General features: G+C 44.4%; 1 protein-coding gene across 4 annotated transcripts in view; it reads left to right on the plus strand.

The window, feature by feature from the left end:
* Nucleotides 1–3678: 3678 nt before the first annotated feature.
* GRIA1 (glutamate ionotropic receptor AMPA type subunit 1) overlaps nt 3679–23497 on the plus strand; it is a gene marked incomplete at both ends in the record, with an annotated part of 312323 nt that continues 292504 nt past the window's right edge. For all 4 annotated transcript variants that reach the window (XM_082649856.1, XM_082649855.1, XM_082649857.1 and 1 more), the window contains 2 exons: nt 3679–3760; nt 6764–6901. In XM_082649856.1, coding sequence (XP_082505982.1) covers nt 3679–3760; nt 6764–6901 — 220 coding nt within the window. The remainder of the gene's footprint in view (nt 3761–6763; nt 6902–23497) is intronic.

A 23497-nucleotide genomic window follows, 5' to 3' on the forward strand; every position in this document is an offset into this window, starting at 1 on the left:
CACAGTTTAACATGTATCTGTAGGGTCGGGTTGTCATCAATCACAACAGACTATGAACAGTCAAGTCTTTCCAGACTGATACTGGAGATGGCAAATAGATTGGGAGCTGTAGGGAGGGAAAGTATGAAAAAACTAATGAAGGATGACATCAGAATACGCTACTTAGGGAATGTATGATACACAGTCCCAACCTCTGAGGCTGAGACATAAGAAAACCACCTTGCACCAGTGGTCAGTCTCTTTGTCTTCACATGCATTCCTGGTCATATAACCTTCACGCTAAAAACATCCCACGGCTCTCTACTGCCTGCCAGGAATTCAGTGGCTTCCAAATCCTGACCCTGGCCTTTTCAAGGTTTCGTATTTCCCTGCCCTCTCTTCCCAGTCTGCACCACTGGCTCCAGGCTCAGGGAGCATATGGCGTCCTCACCCGCCTTCCGCCCCTGCAGGTACTCTCCCCTTGGTTTGATGTCTTCCCTCAGGCCTCACTTTCTGCCTGTCCTTTCCTCCTTCCCAGCTCAGCTCTCCTGAAGCCCTGCTGGTTCCCCACAGACAGACATATTGGTAGCGCCCTCTTTTGCTCCCCAGTGTCGAGCTTACATCTCTATTAGAGCACGTGTCGTGGGCTGCCTTGGATGACATTTGGCTGGTTTCCTCTGTATTCCTCTTCCACCACGTTCACCTGGCTTGAGGCAGAGACTCTGTCTGATTCCCTTCCATAACCCCTGCACCTGACTCCCTGTTGGATACAGAGTAGGTTCTCTACCGACATTTGAATAGAAATAGGATAAACAGTTAATCCTAAATGTATTTGACCTAGATGACCAAGCTTGATATATGTAAGCCCCAGGTTTACTTGATGATTGAATAATTATGTATTTAATAGGCCAAGGAGAGCCACTGACCATATTTGAGGAGGGCAATGACATAGGTAGAGCTATATTTTAGGAAAATCCATTTGACTATATGATTTATAATGATCATCAAAAATGCATCATTTTGACTCCGTTAAGCCCCTCTGCCCCGAAGTAAGCAAAACAAATCTTACCCATTACAAGTAGGCGCTGAGGTTTTGCTAATTAATCCTTGTGAAGGGCTTTGAGATCTTGCTCTGAAAGGTGACAGAAGTGTGAAGCTTTCAGTGACAGCCTAATTATTATTATTACCAGGCACAAAGCTCAGAGAACTTAAAAGATCCCCAGGTACCATTCAAAATACTAAGAGACAAAAAATGCAAATGGAGAAATTTTAAGATGGAGTCATTGAATCACAGACCTGTCGTCCTGATCTGTTCTCACACCTTCCCGAGCTGATACTGACACTGCCTCTACATCCCTGCCCAGTCCTTCCTTCTATTAGAGCCTAAGGGTTAATAGCTTGGACCTGATGGTAGAGGTTCCTGTGTTCAAATCCCCAATCCCTTCCCTGTTAGCAGTGAAACAGGGGTAAATGATGAGGCCTCAGTCTCTTTATCTATAAAATGGGGATTAGGGGCTTCCCTGGTGGCGCTGTGGTTGAGTCTGCCTGCCGATGCAGGGGACACGGGTTCGAGCCCTGGTCTGGGAAGATCCCACATGCCGCGGAGCAACTAGGCCCGTGTGCCACAACTACTGAGCCTGCGCGTCTGGAGCCTGTGCTCCGCAACAAGAGAGGCCGCGATAGTGAGAGGCCCGCGCACCGCGATGAAGAGTGGCCCCCGCTTGCCACAACTAGAGAAAGCCCTCGCACAGAAATGAAGACCCAACACAGCCAAAAATAAATAAATAAATAAATTTTTAAAAAAAATGGGGATTAGATTACCTGCCACAGGCATTATTGAACAAGTAATGATGCACGCAACACTGCTTAGTAGAGCACCTGGCCCGTGGGAAAGAATAAACATTAGCTGTAAAATCACTTGAGCTAATTAATACATGTGAAAGTACAGAGGAAATCATAAAGCATCTGACCTCCAAGTTGTTCCTAGTTTAGGGGCTCCATGGACAGTCAGATATTTCTTGCAAATCCCAACACTTGTCCTGTGTATGTGATTATGTAATCTTGGTGAGGGAAGAGAGGAGTTTTTGATTAAATGGCCTAGTCAAGTGGCAAAGCAAAATTAGGTCCAAAGTCTATTCTCTCCTGTTCTAACTGAGCAAAAATGGACTTTCCTTTTCTTGGATTTTCATCTGTTGGGTGGGAGTTCTGACCAGGGCAGTGGGCCAACTGGTAATTTCCAGAGCATTCAAGTTCATAGGTCGAATTGTATGCTGGTCCTGAAGGTCCAGACTCCATCTTATCAGATCTATGTCTTTATGATTTAATCCCTGGAGGCTTGTTTTTTTTTCATCTGTAAAATAAGAGTCAGGGCCACCTTCCAGGGCTGGTATGAGAAGACAGCGAGGTAACCCTGTGAAGCTTGTTCAGAAAGTGTAAAGTCCTGTGACTGCTTGGACTGCTGCTTTGCAACCCACACAATTTCTCTGAACACAGCTGTCCTCTTTATAGGTTGTTTCAGCAGAAGCGCCTGTCCGGGAAGGTCTATGGAGTTCCAGTTTACTCTAGACAGGACCAGAATCCAGAGATTCCTGAAAGAAGCCTGGATCCTCTCACTAGAATCCCTGCAAAATGACTCATGTAATTGCTCTGTGTAAGTATCCTTAGCCTTTATTGTACACCCACACGATTCTGATGCTATAGATTCCTCTGGAATGCAGGGGAAGGGGGACTCATCTTAAATGCACAGGATTGAAGAGACCACCAATTCCCCTTGTAAAGGCAGCAGGGACCACCAAATGTCCAAGTCAAGACACCTGCCTTCCAGAGCCTTGGGTCTGTCTTCCGGTCATTCCTCCCAGTGTGGGAGGTGGGTAGCTTTTTTCCTTTAAAGCTCCTAGGAGGGATTTCTAGGGTCTTCCCTCAGGAATTAGTTGTAGGAATAATTGGGCCAGTGGAGTGCAGGAGATATATCCAGCACAGACCTCGCGCTCCCAGAAAAAGTGACCTAGATCAAGCAGCGGGTGGATGGAGGACTACTGTGGGGACCCCCTGCCACCTACTGACTTGCAGCTGAACCCACATTCCCAGTTGCATCTGCCAGGCTGGGGGCTGGGGGAGCCGGGGCAGAGAGAGCTGAGGAAGGCGGGGGAGGGCGAAGGGGACCGCAGGGCTGTCCCTTTCGGGCGAGCAGGCTCCAGGTATCACACCCCCTCACCCGCCCGCCCAGCCAGCCATCGGCACACCCAGCAAGGAGACTAAGGTGAGGATGAAGAGGCAGGGGGTGATGCTGGGGAGCCTCGGGAACTGGCTCGCTGGTGGGTACTGGCGTAGAGCTGGCTGCCTGTGAGAGCGTGAGGGGGAGAGCTAGAGAGCAAGGGAGGGAGAGGGAGGCAGGCTGCGAGGAGAGGAGAGCAGAGGAGAGGGAGAGGGGGAGCAGCGCTCAGCTCGCAGGAGGACAGGCTTCTCTTTTCCGTGCTCAGTTAATCTGGCTGTCAGTTGGTGTTAACGCTGCAGTTTAAGCGCTGGGATTCCAAGGGAAACAGACAAACCTCGCAGAAGGCAGGCAGGAAGCAAGCGAGGAAGGAAGGAACGGCAGGAGGAAAAGAACAGGCAGAAGAGAGAGAGGAATAAAGGGAAGGGGGGAAAACACCAAATCTATGACTGGACCTGGGCTTCTTTTTCGCCAATGCAAAAAGGAATATGCAGCACATTTTTGCCTTCTTCTGCACCGGTTTCCTAGGCGCGGTAGTAGGTGCCAATTTCCCCAACAATATCCAGATCGGTGAGTGAGAGGGGCAGCCTCGGGAGGGACTTTCTGGGTCTGGCCAGTTTTTTGTTTTTTTTGGGAGGGGGGAAGGGGTCTGTGTCCCCTCCCCCCAGCCCCACTACGGGCTGTCTTGCTTGGCTGTCTATGCAAAGCTGTCCGGTGATGTGAAGACTTGGACCGCTGGCATGGGGAGGGGTCTTCTTTGGATGGGATGCGGGGCAGAGAAGGGAAGTGCGCTCCCACACAGACACAGACACACACACACACACACACAGGCAGACACAGGTCCTCACACACCACTCACATTCTAGGCATGAGCATGTGAAATGGAGGACCCACTGCTTTGGAGGAAAAACAATCAGGCTGTAACAAGGAAAGGGGTGGTGGGTGTTTAAGGAGTTAACTCCGTGGCTTGGTAGATGGTGCCCGATTTCACCTGTTTATATAAATATGTGTGGTGTGTGTGATTATGGATTAAATATGCACATATATATTTGAGAGAGGCGGTGATTTCTCACCTGGGGGAGGGGAAAGAGACCCTCTAAAAGAAAGAATGAAGGATGCTGGGTTTATTGCAGCCACTAAAATAATGCTAAAAAGGCCCCCCACTCTAGGTGAAGGGGGCTCTCTCTCCTGCTCTGGACTCTTCTAGCTGCCTTCTGTCTGCTGTCTGCCATGCTGGGCTGGTGGTCCCCACTCCTCCTATTCTGGAACTTCCTAGCCTGCCTTTTTTCCTACTCCTTCCATCTCCCACTCCTCTTAGATTTCTCCATCCACAGACACGGTCTACCTTTTACACACACACAAACACACAAATCCACATGCTCCTCTCCCCTCCTCTTAGCTTTCCCCATCACTGAGCTCCAGCCTCTCAACTTGGAGACAGGTTTCAACATGCTGCATGCTTTTCTGTTCCCCATTTCCCCTTCCTGGTTGTCACGCTCCTCAAAGGACCCTCACCCTCCCTGTATTTATGGGGCAGCTGACAGCTATTGCTCCTCCTAATAATAACGGGTGAAAGCGAAACAAACAGAAGCAGTAACACCAATAACAACGTGTGTCCACAAGGGCTCGGGGATTCAGTATGACCAGCATCTCAGGGCTGTTTATGTCCCGGAATCCAGCAAGCTGCTTTGCTTGGAGGCATCTTGGTGGGTCTGGGTTCTGATTTCTCTCCCCTGACACGGACACTGCTCCACTAGGGAAAGTTCATGTTCCTAGGAGTTTGTGTCTCTTGTGTGCGTGTGTTTGTGGGGGGATGTGGTGCAGGTGGTCTTTTGTTGGGCACGTATGTGCGGCAGTATCAGTCTCCTTTGGCCTCTCCAGTGTGCTGGCTCTGAGGGTGGCTACAACAGCCATGGAGTAACTTGCTTTGTTTCCTGACACCTGTTAAGCTACATTCTGAAGTGTGTCTGTATATGTGTGTTAGTGCCTTAGACGCAAAACAAAACTTCCTGCCTCTGGGGAAGCTTCTCTTGCAGCCCAGCCTATAGCCACCTACCTCCCCACCCCCACCCGCTCTCTTTCATTCATTGCAGGGGAGGACGAAGGCAGGGAAGTGTTTGGGGTGTGGTCATCTGGGGGGGGGAGAGGGGAGCATCAGAATCAAGAAGGATTTTTTTGTTTTTGTCCTTTAAAATGGAGGCATATGACCACGTATAAATCACTTGCTCTTACGTGTGGCTCTTCTTTACGTTGGTGCTTATGTATTGCCCATACTTTGCTGATTGGAAATACTTGTCTTAAGATATGAGGACTTGCTTTCTCCAAGTGTATTTGTGTATATTGCCGTGGATATATAAAGGCACAGGGCGTTTTGTGTATACGTAGAGATGCTTGCTTACGTATCTCTGCAGATTTTTCATCATGTTTTGCCCCAACTTGTTTGTTCAACTGATTGAACCATTGTTTTTGTTTTCACATAAAAGGTTGAAACGTTCAATTGTAGAACACATGCTGAAAATATCGCAGCCACCAGATAGTACTTGATTCTACTCGTACTGCCTCTAACAAAAGCCTTACAATTTGTTTACTGGTTGTTAAAAACAAATACATATCTACTGTATAAGAAGTTAGAAGTGTGTCACATCGGGACTGGGATTCCTAAGGAATCTGAGATCAACTTCTACGTAAACATTCATTATAGTTCAGTCTCTGGAAACTGCTGACTTTACTTCACAGAAATGCATTTTAATTTATTTATGTGTCCACAGTAAATACAAAGGTAAGGTGTATACTCTTGTTTCTTGGAACAGGAGCCCCACCAGGCCCCTTTGCTCTGCTTTTTACTAGAATAGAATGTTTGCATCCTCTAGATATCCTTAAGCCCCCAGAGCTTTGAAGCCCAAGGTTCTCCCAGGCAAATAAACACGACGGCAATCCCTTATGTAACAAGTCGTTCCTGGGATCACGAGTGGTGAAAGAAGCAGCAAAACACTGTTTGCAGAAAATCAGTTTTCAGAGGAACTGAATAAACCTTAGAGGATTGTCATACAGGTCTTGCTAGGTCAAAGACTACAAGGGTCAAAGTCAAAGCAAACGGTTATAGTGCTGGAGAAGCTCATAGGCTCCCAGAGCTAGAGTTTACTCTGTAACATGTATTAGCACTACTTCCTGTAAGGCTCTGTGATGAGAAATGGGTCCGATACAGGAAAAATTAGGCACGGCTAGGGTTTACGTACATGCAAGAGCACAGGCAGCCTAAGAGGCTTGCACGAGAAAGGAGGAAGAAAAACTCCAAAACGCTCCTGTTTTCTCTGACCTGAACTGAGTTGAGGGGTGAACAATCAAATATTTGGTCAGTGACAGATGTTAGAGCCCTTGTCACATAAAAGCTCATCTGTGGAACTTGAAGCCTCAGGGTCCAGTTGCGTCTATGTGAATTCTGATCCCCGCTACTAAAGGCAACACCTAGTGAATACGGCCTGGGGAGAAGAAAAGGGCCCATCTGGGGTGGGCTGTTGAGGAATCAAACCGGTCTCTAGCCCAGATACCATGTTGCATTTTCTTTCCTCACAGGGGGATTATTTCCAAACCAGCAGTCACAGGAACATGCCGCTTTTAGATTTGCTTTGTCGCAACTCACAGAGCCCCCAAAGCTGCTCCCCCAGATTGATATTGTGAACATCAGTGACAGCTTTGAGATGACCTATAGATGTAAGTAATTGCTTCTATTTCTGAGATTTCTTTCTGCGATCGACCAATGAAGGGAGGGCCTGTACGTAGGTGGCGATGTTGCAAAAAATGACGAGGTGTCATCTGTATTCGTAACAGAAAGCCCTCCAAGAAAAATTTCCAGGGCCTTTTGATTGATTCCATCAGTTGGTATGTTAGATCCTGTAGCATTTCATAGAATGGGTTTGCTTTTTCACTGCCAGATAACTTTCAATGCCAGCACGACGAGGACTGGGGTTGACTGAATCTCCCCTACACCTCGCAGAGGTTTTCTGGTTCCATTGAGAGTTTCACACTTAGGAAACTTTTGAGAGGCGTAGAATAAAAGGTTCTGACTTAGAAAATGTGGCTTAAAGTGCTTACGCCTTTCCTGTGCACAGTTAAAAGGAGAAAACGTCGCTATAGCTTGATAAGGAAGGATAGCTGAGAAGGTGTCTATTTGGTTTCCCATTTTTAGAAATGACCAATAATGATTTTAAAAAATTGATGCCTCGGGCTCCCCTGGTGGCGCAGCGGTTGAGAGTCCGCCTGCCAATGCAGGGGACACGGGTTCGTGCCCCGGTCCGGGAAGATCCCACATGCCGTGGAGCGGCTGGGCCCGTGAGCCATGGCCGCTGAGCCTGCGCATCTGGAGCCTGTGCGCCGCAATGGGAGAGGCCACAACAGTGAGAGGCCCGCGTACCTCAAAAAAAAAAAAAAAAAAATTGATGCCTTGATTATTTCCAAAATACTTTGAAGTGACGGATGGCTTACACAGTTTTTAGGATGGCCTTTGAGCACAAAACAGAACAGAGGTGATTCCAAGAAGGAGAAAGGAGAGGCCAATTTCTGCCATCTGAACAGAATGCATTATAAAATGCGGGCAACAAACACCATTCTGAGTTTTTCTGACAAGTAGGGCTGAAAAGGAAACCTGTGTGGTGGCATGATTGCCATTTGAAGACAGGTGAAAGCATAAAATTTAATCAGTAGAGACATCTTCCCTCCAGGGATTAAGCTCAAATAGGAATTGATGTCATGGAAGTGTGAGCTGAATGGGCAAGAACAACTCGAAAGTGGATTAAATTGGCACTGCAGGCTCTGGGTGCCACTGTGGCCATGGTGGCTTCTGCTGAGCTGTAGATGGCAGAAGGCATGCACCATATTTCCTTCATTGCTTTCCCACATTCCCCTCCTGGTGAGCTCTCCATGATTTGAATTGAACACATTCAAACTGAGAATTCAGCATTCTCCCTATCCCTAAGACCACTCATAAGAAAATGTATATGCAAATTGCAAGAATTATAATTATTCCAATTACTCAGCCATAAAAAAGAATGAAATAATGCCATTTGCAACGAGATGGATGGACATAGAGCTTATCATACTAAGTGAAATAAATCAGAGAAAGACAAATATCATATGATATCACGTATGTGGAATCTAAAAGAATGATACAAATGATCTTATTTACAAAACAGAAACAGATTCACAGACACAGAATACAAACTTATTGTTACCAAAGGGGAAAAGCGGGGAGGGGGATAAATTAGGAGTTTGGGATTAACAGATACACACTGCTATATATAAAATGGATAAACAACAAGGACCTACTGTATAGCACAGGGAACTATATTCAGTATCATGTAATAACCTATAATGGAAAAGAATCTGAAAAAGAATATATATATATGTGTATATATATGTTTGTGTGTATATATATATATATATATATATATATATGACTGAATCACTTTGCTGTACACCTGAAACATTGTAAAGCAACTATACTTCAATAAAAAGAAGAGTTATAATTATTTCAGATTCCACTTACTGAGGACTTACTGTGTGTCAAGAACTATGATAAGTATTTTATGGACAATTATAGTAACATTCATTACCGTTTATTGAACATCCACTGTGGCCCTGCAACGCACTAATTGCTTTTCATGTGTTAGTTTGTTTAATCCTCACGGGAGCCCTGCAGTGCTCTATATTATCTTCCTTTTAGAGAAGAGGAAACTAAGGCTGCAACAGGTTATATAACTTGTCCAGGGTCACCCAAGAAGTAAATGGTGGTCTTGTGACCCCAAGGTACGTGTTTCTGAGCACTGCAATAGATACAGAGATCCCATGGTAACTTGATCAATTTTACTGAGATTACCCCAGAAATAAAAGGAAATTTTCAGAGTTTTATAAGGCAGTGGCCTGATAAAGCACCTAGGCAGAAAACCTTATAATACTTCAAACTGTAGCCATGATTTTGCACAGGAGTGACCCACTGAATAAATAAAACAGCAATTCTGCATTCTGGTAATGCTGAGGTTGAAAATCTTGTCAACTGTGTTACTCACTACCCTTAAAAGTGAGCTGAAGTTTAACTGTTGAATTGTAGTTCTGTGAAACCATCTCCCTGGAAAGCTAAAATAACATTGAGTAGGTATTTGGTTATTAGATAACCTGCCATTTCTTTCAATATGGCTTAAAGGAGAATTTTTCAAGGGAGGATTTAGGTGTGGGCATCAATGTATCTAAAAACCACCAGAGATTATGCATAACCTATTGCATGCATGTGCATATTTTAATTTATTCCCTGGGTAGAGGCTCCATAGCTTTTGTCACCCTCTCAAAGGGATCCATTACTCTAGGATTATTTGCTTAGGGAATCTAGAAGAATAAATGGCTGGCACGTGTATTTACTCATACTGCTGAGAACTGTCTACAACAGAGCTCGGTGGAAAGAGATGTTAACTGCTATTCTAGTATCAAGGTGTTGACTGACAGGACAAAATAATAAAAGACAAAAATTGGAGGAAATGTTCTAAGGCAAAAGGTGGTGCTTCCGTACCGTTATCTTAACAACCTAAGACTTGATCTCTAATAGGGTTGTTGGCCTTTTATTGGAAGGATTGAAATGTGATACAGGCAATGTCATCCACTGTGGTTAATGAACCGGAAGTGAGTGGATATGGGTTCTTGAACTTGATTCCTGCCACATACCAGTGTATAGTTTTCTATGAATTTGATCATTCTTCTTTTTTTTCCCCCAAACTGTTCCTGTCTTTATTTATTCTTTTTTAACATCTTTATTGGAGTATAATTGCTTTACAATGGTGTGTTAGTTTCTGCTTTATAACTAAGTGAATCAGCTATACATATACATATATCCCCATATCTCTTCCTTCTTGCATCTCCCTCCCTCCCACCCTCCCTATCCCACCCCTCCAGGCAGTCACAAAGCACTGAGCTGATCTCCCTGTGTTATGCGGCTGCTTCCCACTAGCTATCTATTTTGCATTTGGTAGTGTATATATGTCCATGCCTCTCTCTCACTTTGTCACAGCTTACCCTTCCTCGTCCCTGTGTCCTCAAGTCCATCCTCTAGTAGGTCTGCATCTTTATTCCCGTCTTACCCCTAGGTTCTTCATGACAATTTTTTTTTCTTTTTAGATTCCATATATATGTGTTAGCATACGGTATTTGTTTTTCTCTTTCTGACTTACTTCACTCTGTATGACAGAGTCTAGGTCCCTCCACCTCACTACAAATAACTCAATTTCATTTCTTTTTATGGCTGAGTAATATTCCATTATATATATGTGCCACATCTTCTTTATCCATTCATCTGTCGATGGACACTTGGGTTGCTTCCATGTCCTGGCTATAGTAAATAGAGCTGCAAGAATTTGGTCATTCTTTAAACGTTTCTTCAATGCTATGAACTGATATGGTCATTGGAAAAACAGATGATAAAAGGTCCTTACTCTTAAATGGCTTACAGTCCAATGGGGACTCTGCTGTGTGTCCAAGAACTGAGAGGGTACTGGGCAATTGGGGTAGCTATGGTGGCAATGTAATTTCCACCCTGCCTGTAAGATTCTTTGTTAACTTTCATCTGAGACTAGCGAACCCTTTGGGGCTGTGTCCACTGTGATCCATTGGTCTGGGAAAACTGATATCTGTCCCAATTTGGATTGAGTAAAAAAGTGTCGAAGGGAGCAGAGAGGTTTTAGGTATGATGCCTTAACTAATCATTTATTGAAAACTAAGAAAGCATCTTATTGAGATTTAATTTCATGTGCTTTTTTGAAATCTGGACTAGTAGTTAACCTTAAGTTAACTCTCCAAGTCTTACCTCCAGAAAATAACCAAATCTTTATTTTTTCATCATTTTCCTGTCATTTGTTTTTTTCCTATACATTTTGCTATTCATGATCCCTCCACCAGAGGGTGGAGAAGGGAAAGGAGAGGAAGTATAACATGAACTATTCCTGCTAGATGTATTAGCAACAGGGGACATTAAAAAGGCAGAGTGGTCCTTAGAGGGTAGGGAATGCAGGGGAGAGTATCGCTAATACCTCCAGGCAAGATGAGAGTTCTGCGTCTTCTTTGCATTCCATCTTTCCTGCTTTCCTTTTCCACCATCATTAAGGGATAAAGTCTGAATCAGCAACCCAAATGCTTTAGGATCTCCTCTGAGTATACTTCCAAGCCCACAAGGGCAGGAGTTGAGGGGTCTGTCCATAGAGGTGGTAGTTACTGACTAGCTGTTCAGCTTATCTTGGTGTCTTTATGGTAAGTATAAATAAAGGGACAGATGAAATACTAATTGGGGTTCCTATTAGATTTCTGAGGAGCACTGTTGCAACTTAATCCTTACTTTTCATTTATTCATCCATTTATTTGTTCAGCAAATACATGCTGAATTCCCACTGTATGCCCAGCACAGTGCCAGGTGCTAGGAATATAACGGCCAACAAAGAAGACACAGCTTCTTTCCCTGTGGGAGTTACAGTTTAGCCTAGAGATCCTCAAACTTCAGCGCACAGAAAATTCACCCACGGAGCTTGTTTAAAGCAAGACTCAGGGGCAGACTCTAGACTTCCTGAATCAGAATATTCAGGAGCTGGCCCTGGGGAGATTTGACAGCAGGTAATATGGGCATCCCACTTGACGAAGCTCTTTAAAACCCTTGTATTCCTCTAGCAAGCAGTTTTTGAGCCCTTAACCAAGTCCAGGCGTGGTGCTAAGCACTAGAAATGTAGACAAAAGTAAGACATGTTCCCACCCTGGAGGACTTTATCCCTAGTGAAACCAACCGTCCTATAAAGAGAAGTTAAAAATGTAATGTTGTAAGTGTTACAGCAGTCACTTGCAGGGAGTGTTAGAGATGCTTTGAAAAGCAGGGTTGGCCTCTCAGAGGGTGGTGGTTGATTTGAGTCTCACTGATAAATGGAAGCTTTCTAAGAGGTCAAGGTGAGGGGGCCAAAAGGAAATGAGGCAAGTGTGTTCCAGGCAGAGGGAAGAGCGTGTGCAAAAGAAAAGAGAACGCTTTACCTAGTTCTTCCCCTGCTCTGACCTCCTGTGTCACTCCACGCTGGGCCTCTCATTTGCCAGTTGTCAAATGCTGAGGAAGGGGTGACCCAATGGCTATCCCTAAGCCACTTTCAGCACAGTGTTTAAGCATTGAATTGCACGTCGGAATTTGGGTATCTTAGCTCTCTTTGAAATTTCAAACCATTTGGCAACACTGAACCCTGGGTCTACGTGGCCCCAGTTGGCTAGGATGGGAGTATCCCACCTGCATGGCTTCTCTCTCGAGCAGCCCACTTCTCTCCTTTTCTTCACCTGCCTGGCTCCTGGAAGCATTGAGCTTTTAAGCCCCAGTTGATTTGCTCTGCAATGTTGCCTGTGTTGTGTGTTTAGAGGTCAACCCTACCACCAGAATGTGAATTGCTGCTCAGAAAGACCATGTTTAGCTGTTGTTTGGTGTTGCTGAGAACACCTGGCACAGGGCTATTCCCTTAACACAAATGAACAAATGTTTCCAGGAATCAGAGAGTGACACAGCATAGATGCTGGGAGCTTAAATAACAATCAGATGGAATGCAGTGTGCCTATTTCCAGTGGGTCTCCCTCTGTCGTGGACCTACTTAGGAAGCCCAAGGGCATTCTAACAAGATGTTGGGTGCTGGCAACAGACACACGGCCTCTTAGCTTTTGCCTGAGTGTCCCTCATCATTTTCAGAACTGCAAACTAACAGTTCCAGAGACTTGTTTTGCCTGATCTGCATGATGCTTTTCAAAATTTGGGATAAAAATCCGAATTTCTGGCTTCTTTGGAAGAATTTAGGGCATCAGGCAACTATGGACCCACATTCCTGCTCCACTTCTACTGTCTAGAGCTGAGAAGTGCTGACTGATTTAAGTATAAGGTATAATCTCTCAAGTTTACCGAAGTCCTGACCACTCCTTATCAGACATGTGGCCAGTATAACAAATTATGTTACTTGGCCAGGCCTGTAAGTAGGCCAATGTGCTCACACCTGATTTATACACTTCAGCATCTGCCATTTTATTATTTTATTTTAATAATATCTATTCCTCACCCTGCAATAAAGTAGAGGCCACGAAAGATATGTAACTCCTGCTCTCAAAAAACTGGTCTAGGGAATTCCCTGGAGGTCCAGCGGTTAGGACTCCGCGCTTCCACTGCAGGGGGCACGGGTTCAATCCCTGGTCTGAAAACTAAGATCCTGCAAGCCGTGTGGCACAGCCAAAAAAAAAAAAAAAAGTTGATCTATATGTACTCATGAAACTGTTGGGAAGATAAACAAGGATTATTCTGAAGACCTACCATATGCCAGAGACTTCACATATGTTGTCTTATTTATACTTTATAATAATCTTGAGAGGTTATTATCTCCATTTTATAGATGATGCTACTGAGAGTGAGAATGATTAAGTGTCTTCTCCATATTACCCAGTGAAGAAGAGCCTAAACTAATATGTGAAGCCAGCTTTGCAAACTCCAAATTCGCTGAGCTTTCACCCTTTTAAGACAGAGGAACATTATGGACACAAACAAAGTGAAACGGCAGGAAAAGAGCCCAACAAAAGAAGTGAAGTTTACGATTCAGGATTAGGTGCTAAGACTTCCAAGGCAGAGGCAGATGGCTGTGGATGAGGAATACTTCTTGCAGGAGGTGGAACTGGAGCAGGTACTGAAGGGTGGAGCAGGTTTGGGGCGTGTCCTGAGAGGAGGGTTTTCATGCGTGTAGAGTCACAATATTTCTCCTCCCCTCATCTCTACCACTACGGCATATATTTATTTTTGCAAGGTGGAGAGTTCAGACTTTATCTCTTGCATCCATGCTGAGCTCCCGGTCACATGGCAGATGTCTGCATTTCTCTGGTTGATGTTACGGTGTGATTGTGGTTTCTCCACCTTCACCTCTGCCCTCACTTTGAGACACACAGGCCCCAACATTGTCTGTGCCTGACTCTTGGTTCTTATGATAATATTGATGATCATAAGTTTTTTGATGCAGAAGAGTGTGAACACTGCTTCCTCTGATTAGTTTGAAGACTTCTGCTGCGATAGGTGAGATTACTATTCTTTTAGATGCTCAAGATAAAGTAGTCATTTAGGACATTTGGGAAACAGTTAAGATTCATTTATGTGTTCATGCGTTCCTTCAAAGCACTTTTACTATTGCCCCCTATGAAGCATATGTACCATTACAGCCCCCTCTCCTACCCTTGCAGACAGCATTCATTGATTACAGAATTCTTTTCCACTGAATCTAGACATGGCTTTAAATTCCCTCTCACCAGAACATTCCAGGCAGTGACTACAAATTGGTCAGAGTTGCAGTTGATACACGAGATAAAATCCATTTGCCATTACAAGGCATTACGCTAGGAATTGGGGGAGATGAAATGCGTTAGTCATTGATTCTCCCCTTAAGGGGCTCAGGTTCTTACAGAGAAAATAGGCATGCACAAAAAACTGATATAATGGAGAGGTTCTCTGCACTCCCCTTCTCTCACTCACACACACATTGAGAGAAGGGAAGGAAAACTTCCAGTTGGAGGAATCAGACCAGGTAGGTAGAAGGGCAGGTGGAATGTAGATGGGAAGATAGGAAGATACACACGTGTCCACACACACACACACACATACACGCACACACCAAGTCTGACCAGTGAAGAGTATATTGGATTGAGATTTGAAGACATGGACTCAAGTGCTGGACTGTTTTCTTGAGTCATTCATGTGTGACTTCAGAGGCCCACGCCCATGCTTATTTGTACGATGAAGCTCCTATGACCTCTAAGAGTCCTTCTAGGGCTCTATTTCAATGATGAGAGTGCACGGAAAACTCCAGGAATACACAATTAAGAGACGAAGCTTTTGTACCAGGCTTTGGCTGGACAGAGGCTCACTAAACAAATTGGGACTCTGAGAAATGCTCTGAACCCTGTCCACCGAGTTGCACAGCCAAGCTACATTTGTATGCAGATACAGGGGAATTAAGCCAACCATGGGCCTCAGGTGCATTCATTCAATATTCCGCTAGTATTTATGGAGTGCTTACTATTGTGGACAAAAACAGAAAGCAGCCCTGTGCTCATGGAGCTTACTGGCTAGTAAGGGATGCAGCTATTAGTCAAATAATCATACAAATGAGGGCATGATTAGAGATCAGGATAAAGACGTGAAAGAAAGGGCCATGATTCAATGAAAGCATATTACAAAGGAACCGTCTTTGGGCAGAGAGGTGAATAGGTGTTTGAGCTGAGAACTGAAGGCTTTTGGTGATGTGGTGTTGGGAACAGGAGGAATATTCTAGAAGCTTTCCGGGCAGAGGGCTGATAAGGGTGAGGCTGGTAAGGGGTGCGGGAGTATGGGGCTGGGGACGGTGGCAAGGGCCAGGCCTGGTGGGCCCTGCTGTGGAATTTGACCTTTAGCCCAAGCGCTGTGGGAAACCCACTGAAGGGTTCTAAGCAGAGAAGTGTCACGTTCAGATGTCTGCTTCTCACCGGGAATCAGAGGCTCAAGAACACTTGGCCGCTTTCAGGTTCCCTGGAGACTTTCTGCTAATGTCTTTGTTCCTTTACTCCCGTCCCCAGTTTGGGATGGAGTCTGGCAAAGGAAAGGGGACAGATGCTGGGGGCAAGGGGAGGCTCTTGGCTGGGCGCAGGGGTCATATGCTGTATGTGGCTCTGTGGTGTGTCTGTGGATGTGCTCTCGGAGACGAAGCTGATCCAGCAGAGGGCCAAGACATTTGGTGAGTATGTGTGCGGAGGCAGAGAATCATCTAGAACTCCACTTAATTTATCAGATGGGAAGGCTACACTACACTGAATCCTGGCCTCCATTCAAACCGGGCAACTCAATGGTCCTCAAGTTCACACTGCTGTTTCCTCCACCTACACACTACGCCTCCCATATTCCCTTATCGAAATTCTGTCCCTCTGGTCTGTCCTAGCTCTTGCATCATCTTCTCTCCTCATCCTCCCTTGCCCCAGCCCCTCACATTCACACTCTCCTCTGTCCCGTAGCCCTTTGTATCTTCCTTGTAGCAGCTGTCACATTTAGCCCTGGGTTTTAGTTGCCTGGACCCTTATTTTATCTGCCCCACTGGACTAAGCAACTGGGGGGCAGTGACCTTGTTTTCTTTAGCTTCCCATCACAGTCTCCACCAGAGAACAGTGTGTGGTGGTGCTAGTGAAATGAATGAATGAATGAGTGAATGAATGAATGCATAGCTGTATATTATGTAATATCAATGGCAGGGATGAAAATAAGCCTGCATTATTGCTGCTTATGGGGTAATATTTGGATATTATGAATTCTGAGAGTTCCAGCAGGCTGTGTTGTAAATTCCCGTGGAAGACGATTATAATAACTGTAGCTGGAAAGTGACGGAGGTGAAAACCAGTTATAAGTCCAATCAAAAGCTCATTCCAGCTCCTTCTAGACGATTGTCAGTCAGGGTCCAAAATAAGGTATAAGGCTCCATTTTCTAAATAAAGGATTTCCGGTTCAAGGCCTGGCTCTGCCGTGGATGCCTTGCATGGCTTGGGCAAGTCAATCCTCTTTTTTGAACCACAGTTGCTTTCAAATGAAGGTAATAATTGCACCACTGATATGTGGTTATTGTGAGAAGGAGTAAATGATTGCTGATTTCCAATCAACTTTCTACTCAATAAAATGGCATCAAGTAGGTAATTTTTTTCTCCCTTTTTCACAGATGAGGAAGCTGACTTCTCAGGGGAGTGAGGGGGCAATGGCTTGGGTTTCTGGTTCCATCCCTACACATGTGCGGGCTGGGAGGGCTTTCTTCATTTCACTGTCTGCTGTGTCTGCCTACTCCCTTGTGGATGCTATAGCTCCCCTCCTGTGGCAGCAGCCCTCCTCCCCCGGTGTCAGTGCCTGCTTCTTGTGTGACACAGCCCTGTGCCCTTTCAAGGGACCTGTGCTGCTCCGTGGCAGCTGCAGTCACGGTGTGCAGTGTACAGAGGTTACTGGAAATCTCTTTCTATCCCCGACCACTCCCATGACTTTGGTGTATCACAGCTTGCTGTTCCAAGTGCACAGAGAAGCCCAAGGTCACGGGAGGTCCAGATCCCAGGGAATGCAGGCAAAATCGGGGTTAAGGAGGCAGCTGGAGACTAATGTCATTACATGGAATCTCTAGGATGGAAATGAACTTTTTGAGACTAACTTTTATTTCGTGTACAAAAGTAGCAGGCATATTATAGAAAGCCATGTGGACACAAACACCAAACAAAATAAAATTTGTGTAATTATAATATTAAGGATAAACACTCCATCTTTTTTCTGAATATATCAATTAAAAAATTAAGAGTATATTTATATTACTGGCTAAGAACATGTTTTACTCAGTGTAACACGTGTTATTTTGAACATCACACATTCATCTTAATGTCTTCTTAAAAGCTCAACGTACACACATACCCTAACTTACTTCATCTATTGCCTGTTATTGGATATCTAGTTTATTTCCAAATGCTTTTTCCTAAAAATAATGCTATGATAATCATCCCAATAAAAGTTTAGTCATTTGTATATATCATTCTGATTTTAAGAGCATTAGAGACCAGTGGGGACAATTTCCAATGAGATTTAATAGAAAAGCATATACAGTAATTGAAATAAGTTGTTCAATGCCAGCTTTCACATTGACCTGTATGACCTTGAGAAATCTTTGTGTCCAGTTTAGTTTCCAGATGTATAATATGGGGTGATAATACCATATTCTCAGGGTTATTAGAATAGGCAAATGCCATTACTTACATGAAAGAGCTTTAAAAATTCAGAAGTGCTAGACAAATGCAGGGTAATATAATTAACTAGGTATTTTGTATATTAACACAGTGTTTTTGGCTCAAGAAATTACTGCTTATAGGGACAAAGGGGCAACCCCATTTGGGCAGTGAGTAGTCAGGACTCTATTGGTAACAAGTGATAGAAAACTAACTGGATAGTTTTGGCTTCAGGTACAGCTAGATTCAGGGGCTTGAATGATATCATCAGGCTGCAGATAGACCCTCTAGCTTTTGGGGCTTAGCTTTTCTCTAAGCTGGCTTTATACTCATGTGTCAGCTCCTGGCACAGCCAGCCTACACCTGCCCATCTCAAAGTCCAACGGAAAGGGAACTTCTCTTTTGCCCTCAGTTCCACAGAAGTCCTAGGTCTGATGTCACTGAATAAAAATCAGGACACATGCTCATTTCTGAACATGACACAGTGGCCTGCATATTCTCTTCTTTAGGTCATTCTATGCCTAGTCATATGGTCATTCTTAGAGCTTGGGACAGTGAGAAGTACCAAATGGATTGTTGGTTTCATTCAGTCTATCCAAACTACGTGAACCTGGGGGAGCAGTAATTCCTCCAAAGGAAATCAGGATGCTATTACCAAAACAATGGACATTAGATGCTCAATAGGCAAGAAAAAAACACAGATGTCCTCCCGCACACATCAATTCAGAAGGGAAAATTCAGAGAGGCTGGAGCTAGACCAAGGGTCAACATGCTAAGGCAGAGAAGAGCCACCAATGAGAGGAAAGCATACAAGGGATGCTGGTGGATAAGGCAAGATCAGAGATCAGTGCAGGCAAAAGGTTTGAAATCCAGGCAGACTCATGAGTCAGTCAAAGCTATGAGGAGTCTTTGCTAATCCCCGCTCAGCCAGGAGCAAACCGTGTTCATGGAACAGTTTTAGGAAGTGTTGTCCACCCACATGGGTGTGGCTGAGGGTGTCCCTTCTGACCACTATTTGAGAGAATGTTGGTGCTGTTAGCCCTAAGATATCTGGTGATCTTGAGGCACCTCTACTCTTTCCCAGTGGCCAAGACATTCCCTGCTCTACTCAGACACTCAAGCTATTGTGCACAAACTCTTCAACAGTCCCAGTTGGAATCTTGGCTGCAATTCTGATGAGCCCACACCACCAGATGGTAGGCTCTTCTAATTGGTTCTATCTCTTCTAGCTTTTGGCAGGAATGAAGCCTTCCCTATGCCTCAAGACGGGGGATAGAGAGAGCCAGGATGAAATGAAAGAGGCTATAACCTCTGTTAAACAGGCAGAGATCTTAAATTAGTCCTTGTCCAAGGAGAACAGAATGGTATGGTTTTTATCACACTAGGTCATGGATTCACCATGGACTGAAATTCTAAAACTAATGCTGATAAAACACAGGATTGTAATGACTGGAAAATCGTTTAGCTAGAAAGGTCAACTGGTCTAGGGGAGGGCATTCATTTATTCAACCACTGATATTTATGGAGCATCATGGTAGATTAAATTCTTATTTGGTAATTATTCATCTCTTCCCCAAACTCCTTGGAAGAGTATATCTATTCATCTCCTCCCCAAACTCCTTGGAAGAGTATATCTCCCTGCTCCACTAATGTAATGTTTGGTCATGTGACTTGCCTTGGCAAATGGGATATTATTAGGCATGTTTCAAGCAGAAGCCATGAGAAGAACATGACCCAGAGAACCTGCTGCTCCCAGAAGAATGAGAAAAGCAAAAAAAACAGAGGTGCTGCCGTCAACCCACAGACTGAAGTCTGAAGCAAAGCCATCTCAGCTGACTGGCAGAACTGTGAACACAACAGTAAATGCTCATTGTATATACCACTGAATTTGGGGTGGTTTGTTATGGAGCAATAGCTGACCAATAAAAGCAACTACTGTATGTCCCACACTTTGCTAGGCCCTGAGGGAACACTGGAGAATGGTAGATATGGTCTTGGTCTCCATGGAGCATATGTTCTATAGGGCGATAGGAAATAAATACATTTATGTATAAAAGATTGTAATAGAGATTGTTACTACGGTCATAGGAAAATAGGATGTAGTGACAAATCACTATTGTAGAAGAGAACACCTACTTTGGATTAAGTGGTCAAGGAAGACCTCTCCAAGGAGGTGACATGTAAACTCAAATAGGTAAGTTGGGAAGAAGCCAGACAGGAGTATGATCCCCTGCATGATGTGAAGAAACAGCCACATGGGCAAGTTACATTGAGAATCTTGGTCTAGGCTGGGGAGAAGGAGGGGCTCTGAAAAAACTTCTTGCAAATCAGGTCACTGCTAGAGCAGGTTGTCCTCGAGCAGATGCTGGCTTGTCTGCACCATGTTGCATGTGCAAGTCAAGGGTTGACAGATGTGCGTGCTGCCGAAGGCAAGACAGCCACTGGACGTGGAAGCCACAGAGCACAGCAGAGGAAGAGGGTAAGGCTTCCTAGGGCGTTCCTAACAAAGAGGTGATGGCGCTGGCAATTCTTCCTGTCCTGGCTCCAGAATAATCAGGAGTTGTTTCTGTTGCTTCTCAGGATGGCAGGAGAGGTGTGGATGTGCGTCTGTCTGGGTGTCTGTGTGTCTGTGTACATATATTCATTCTTTCACAGGGGAAGGAAATGAACTAGACAGCTTCCAGATCCCCTTCCAAGTCTTTGATTATAAAACTTAAGAATTCTGAGATTTAAGTTATACGTGAAGGAAATGTTAAATCAAAGAACTTCATCTTAGCTCTGTGCCAAACTCCATTTGTTAATTGACGTGGTTAATTAGGCCGGAGTCTCTCTCTCTCGAGCAAGCGGGATAAGCTCCAGCCATCCCTAACCTATCCGGGAAAGCACTGGAGGTGTCAGAGCTCCAAGGAAGGGCAGAGAACATCTAATGCAAGCCCTCCATTTAATCTGCACTCCAGACACTGACAAGCAAGAGTCTGGGGAGATGGGAAGCTCATAAGGGTAAACATGGAGTCTAGAATCTGGGTAGTTCATTAGCTTTGATAAAATTACTTAAGCTATACTTACTACCTCTTCTTCCTTACTCCAAGATCATTCTGAATACCTTAAAATATGGCTTCCACCCTAACTATTCTAATGAACCAGTTTCTCTAGGGTTATGATAGATTTCTCATCAGCAAATATTATGTTCTTATTTCTTGTAGCCTAAGATTCTAAGGGAGAATCTTCACACCTCTCTGTAAGAACCCTTAGCTTTGTGATGCTATGTTCTCCCCACCATCACCACTGGGGAACTCTGTGACCCTATCTGCTCCCTTTTTCTCCCCAGTGTCTACCCTTTCCCCAGGATGATAGCTTCTACATTTGGGGTTGAATATATCAAAAACAGAATATATCAAAAACAGCCACCTTTCCTACTAAACCCTTTGCTTATCCCTCACTTTATTTCTGTTGAATCATTCCCTCTCAAAATGTCATGTCTGGTTTGATTCCTCAGACTCTGTCAACCTCTCCATCCAATGCTATAATCTGTTGATTTCACCACCACTATGACTCTTGAATCTGTCCCCATTTTTCTTCTTTCTTCACTGGATTATGTCTTTAGCCTTCTAATTAGTCTCTCCATGTTATAATCCAGTTGCCACACAGTGGGTAGATCAATTTCTTGAAGACTGTTTCTAATCATGAAACTTATTTGTCTTAAACAAGTTGTCAATGTCTCCCCACCTTGTTTGAAGTTCAGACTTAGCCCAGAATATGAGCCTCTCAATAATATGGTCTCAGTCTCAAAAAAGTACTTTTGAGACTTATCTAACCCAACCTATTATGTTCCAGCCAAAGCAGTCTATGCAGAGTTGCCATAAACATGCCTCTCAATCTCTCACTGTTTTGCTTTTGTTCATGCTTCTGCTTCTACCTGGAACAGTCCTCACCACCAGTAAATGAATGGAGCATTAATATTTCATTGATGTATTCAATCAACTAGCATTTACGGAGCACCCCTCTTTATTAGACCCTGGGGATGTAGCAGAGAACAAAATCAACCAAGTCCCTGTACTCTCCGGGTCTGTATACTGGTGAAGAAATAAATAAATATAATGATTTCAAATCGTTGTTAAATGCTACAAATATAGCTAAGTAGAGTCATGGAACACAAGTTAGGCTAGAGAGCTGCTTAAGCAGGTGGTAGGCTTCTCTGAAGAGGCGATACTTTAACTGAGCCTTGTTATGACCAACAGAACTTCCTGCAATGATGGAGACATTCTGTATCTGTGCTAATATGGTAGCCACTAATGACCCATGCCTACTGAGCATTTGAAATGTGGCTAGTATGAAGGAGGAACTAAATCTTTAATGTTATTCGATTTTAATTCATTTAAATTTAAATAGTCACAGGTGGCTAATGGCTATCATATCAGACAGCTTAGATCTGGACTCTGTAACTTTCCAGACAAAAGAAATAGTAACTGTAAAAACTTTAAAGTGAAAGTAAGCTTGTGTATTCAAAAAACAAAGAGAAGGCCAGTGGGGCTAAAGCATACTGAGCAAAGAATTAAGCAGGTATTCTGTAGGCCATGATAAGAAACAGAGGCTGACTTAAAATACAATAAAAATCACTAATGGGGCTTAAGTTTGGGAGTGGGAGATCTGATTTACACTTTTAAACGATTACCATGTTCCTCTGTGGAGAAGGGAAAAGGGGTAAATTGATGTGAAAACAGTGTGTACCAATCAGTTATTGCCACTTAACAAATCACGTCAAAATTTTAGTGGCTTACACAGAAACTTTTTTTTTTTGGGGGGGGGGGTACGCGGGCCTCTCACTGTTGTGGCCTCTCCCGTTGCGGAGCACAGGCTCCGGACGCGCAGGCTCAGCGGCCATGGCTCACAGGCCCAGCCGCTCCGCGGCACGTGGGATCTTCCCGGACCGGGGCACGAACCCGTGTCCCCTGCATCGGCAGGCGGACTCTCAACCACTGCGCCACCAGGGAAGCCCCAGAATCTTTTTTTTAAACAATCATAGTCTGCAGATTGACTGCAGATCATCTGTTCTAGGCTGGATGAAGCTGGATGGAGTGTTTAGGTCTGCCCTGTGTGTCTTTGTTTTGGAAGTGAGTGTGAAGGGGTGGCAGCTAAAATAGATCTGGTACTCTCATGGAGGATATCACAGGAGCACAACAGGCGAAGCCTTCTCATGAAAGCCTCTTCTTGTGTTGTGTCTTCTAATATTCCATTAGCTCAGGAAAGGCATGTGCGCAAACATAACACTCACGGGGCAGAGAAATACGCTCTGCCTTCTGAGAGGGATTATGAAGCTACATGGCAAAGGGCATAAATGTGTAATTCTATCACAGTAACCCAGTGCACCACAGAAGAAACTCAGGGAGACCCACTAAGAGGCTCCTGCAATAGTGGACACAACAGATGAAGGTGACTTGCACCTACCCAGTGACAGAGGAGATAGAAGGGCTAGCTTTGAAATCTATTTTGAAGGTGGTTAGCAACAGGACTTAGTGATGGATT

The sequence above is a fragment of the Grampus griseus genome (genome assembly GCF_964374135.1).
Source record: "Grampus griseus genome assembly, chromosome: 3".
In the NCBI taxonomy this organism is placed as follows: Eukaryota; Metazoa; Chordata; class Mammalia; order Artiodactyla; family Delphinidae; genus Grampus; species Grampus griseus.